We start from the raw sequence: 1,841 nt of genomic DNA on the forward strand, positions 1-1,841 counted from the left end.
AACTAAAAAGTAATGACGATTATGGGGCGTTTTGGGTCTTTTCTAAAAAATATTTAATTACCTACATTAGGCCGCTTTAATAATTCTGTATCGTCATATTAGGTTGCAAAACAACATTTTTGGTGAAATTTTTTTAATATCTGCTTTAATACCCATTTTGTGACCTAAATTGGGGATCTTACATAAAATAATATAACAATGTTGTGGCAAACATTCCACAATAATTAAAGGAGGAATGACTTCCATATTCTTCCCTCTTATCAACTTTGTACTATAGTAGTGTGTCTAGTAGTAGAGAGATTTTATGGCTTTAGATTATGGAATGTTTATTAGAGGATTACAAAGTTACGAATAAAGATGTTATGACAAAATTGACATTAAAATTCAAAATTTGGATTATAATTCAAAATTCAGATATCTTATCAAACAAATCTCTCTTTGACTACATAGTACATTATCTTTGTAATAACTGAGGAAATTTTGAAATAATTTAATTGAATTGATTCTGAGAAAGTTTGACACAGTATCCCGACCCTTAGAATATTGACATATTGAGAAAATAACAAAATATCTTTCGGTTTTTCACACTTTTCTTACAACCTTTACCATTTTCGACTGTGTTTTTCAGGCCTTTATATTCTACTTAAAGAATTTGGACTTCAATTATATTATTTCTAAGACAATAAAATATCGTTTTTCACCACAATCATTATAATCAAGGATTTTCCTGAGAATTAGACCCAAATCGGACATAAAACTTCACTCACAACATTAATAGAAAAGAATTTCAAAAAATGTTTCCTTTCATTGGTGGACAGGAGGTCACTTGATGTGTCTTCTCTTCCCTTTTATTTATTTTTTAGCTTGCTTCCTGTTTTTGCCTTGAAATGAAAATATTTGATTTGTCCTTCCCTTGACGGAATCCCTGGCAGGGAGGAAAATAGTTAAATGGTTAGTTGAGTATAATAATAATAATAATAATAATAATAATAATAATAATAATAATAATAATATAATAATAATAATAATAATAATAATAATAATATATATAATAGTAATAATAATAATAATAATAATAATAATAATAATAATAATAATAATAATAATAATATAATAATAATAATAATAATAATAATAATAATAATATAATAATAATAATAATAATAATAATAATAATAATAAATAATAATTAATAATAATAATAATAATAATAATAATAATATAAATAATAATAATAATAATAATAATAATAATAATAAATAATAATAATAATAATAATAATAATTAATAATAATAATAATAATAATAATAATAATAATAATAATTATATAATTATAATACTTATTGATTCCGGATAATCAATCAATCCCAATAGTACTTTTTGCAAATCAATATGTATTGGTTTCCCTATTATCTTATTATTAAGTATGCTTTCTATCTCTCGCCATAGAGATTTTACCAATTTACAATTAGAAAAGAAATTCTCAATTTAGTCTATTTCATCACAATTTTGACATTTATTTGAATTTGCAATTGTTATTTTATAAAGCAATATATTGGTAAGGTAAATGTTATGCATAATTTTCCATTGTAAAACCCTTAATCTAGATACTTTTGTACAAACATAAGGTAAAATCGAATGATTTGATTACTACCATTACTACTTCTACTACTACTATTGCTACTACTACCATTATTACTACTAGTACTATTACTACTACTACTACTACTACTACTACTACTACTACTACTACTACTACTACTACTACTACTACTACTACTACTACTACTACTACTACTACTACAACAACTACTACTACTACTACTACTACTGCTACTAC

At 23.4% G+C, this 1,841-nt stretch overlaps 1 protein-coding gene across 3 annotated transcripts in view; it reads left to right on the forward strand.

The window, feature by feature from the left end:
- LOC144960337 (uncharacterized) overlaps window positions 1-771 on the forward strand; it is a 29,813-nt gene extending 29,042 nt beyond the window's left edge. For all 3 annotated transcript variants that reach the window (XR_013642843.1, XR_013642842.1, XM_078893412.1), the window contains exon 2: window positions 1-771. This exon is cut by the window's left edge and continues 232 nt beyond it. Coding sequence is in view for 1 of the 3 variants with exons in the window: in XM_078893412.1 (XP_078749538.1) it covers window positions 1-13 (13 nt within the window). In the remaining 2 variants the exon portion in view is untranslated.
- The last annotated feature ends 1,070 nt before the right edge of the window (window positions 772-1,841 follow it).

This window comes from Berghia stephanieae, chromosome 15 (genome assembly GCF_034508935.2).
Source record: "Berghia stephanieae isolate SIO BIC M18660-M18661 chromosome 15, UCSD_Bste_1.3, whole genome shotgun sequence".
NCBI classification, from domain to species: Eukaryota; Metazoa; Mollusca; class Gastropoda; order Nudibranchia; family Aeolidiidae; genus Berghia; species Berghia stephanieae.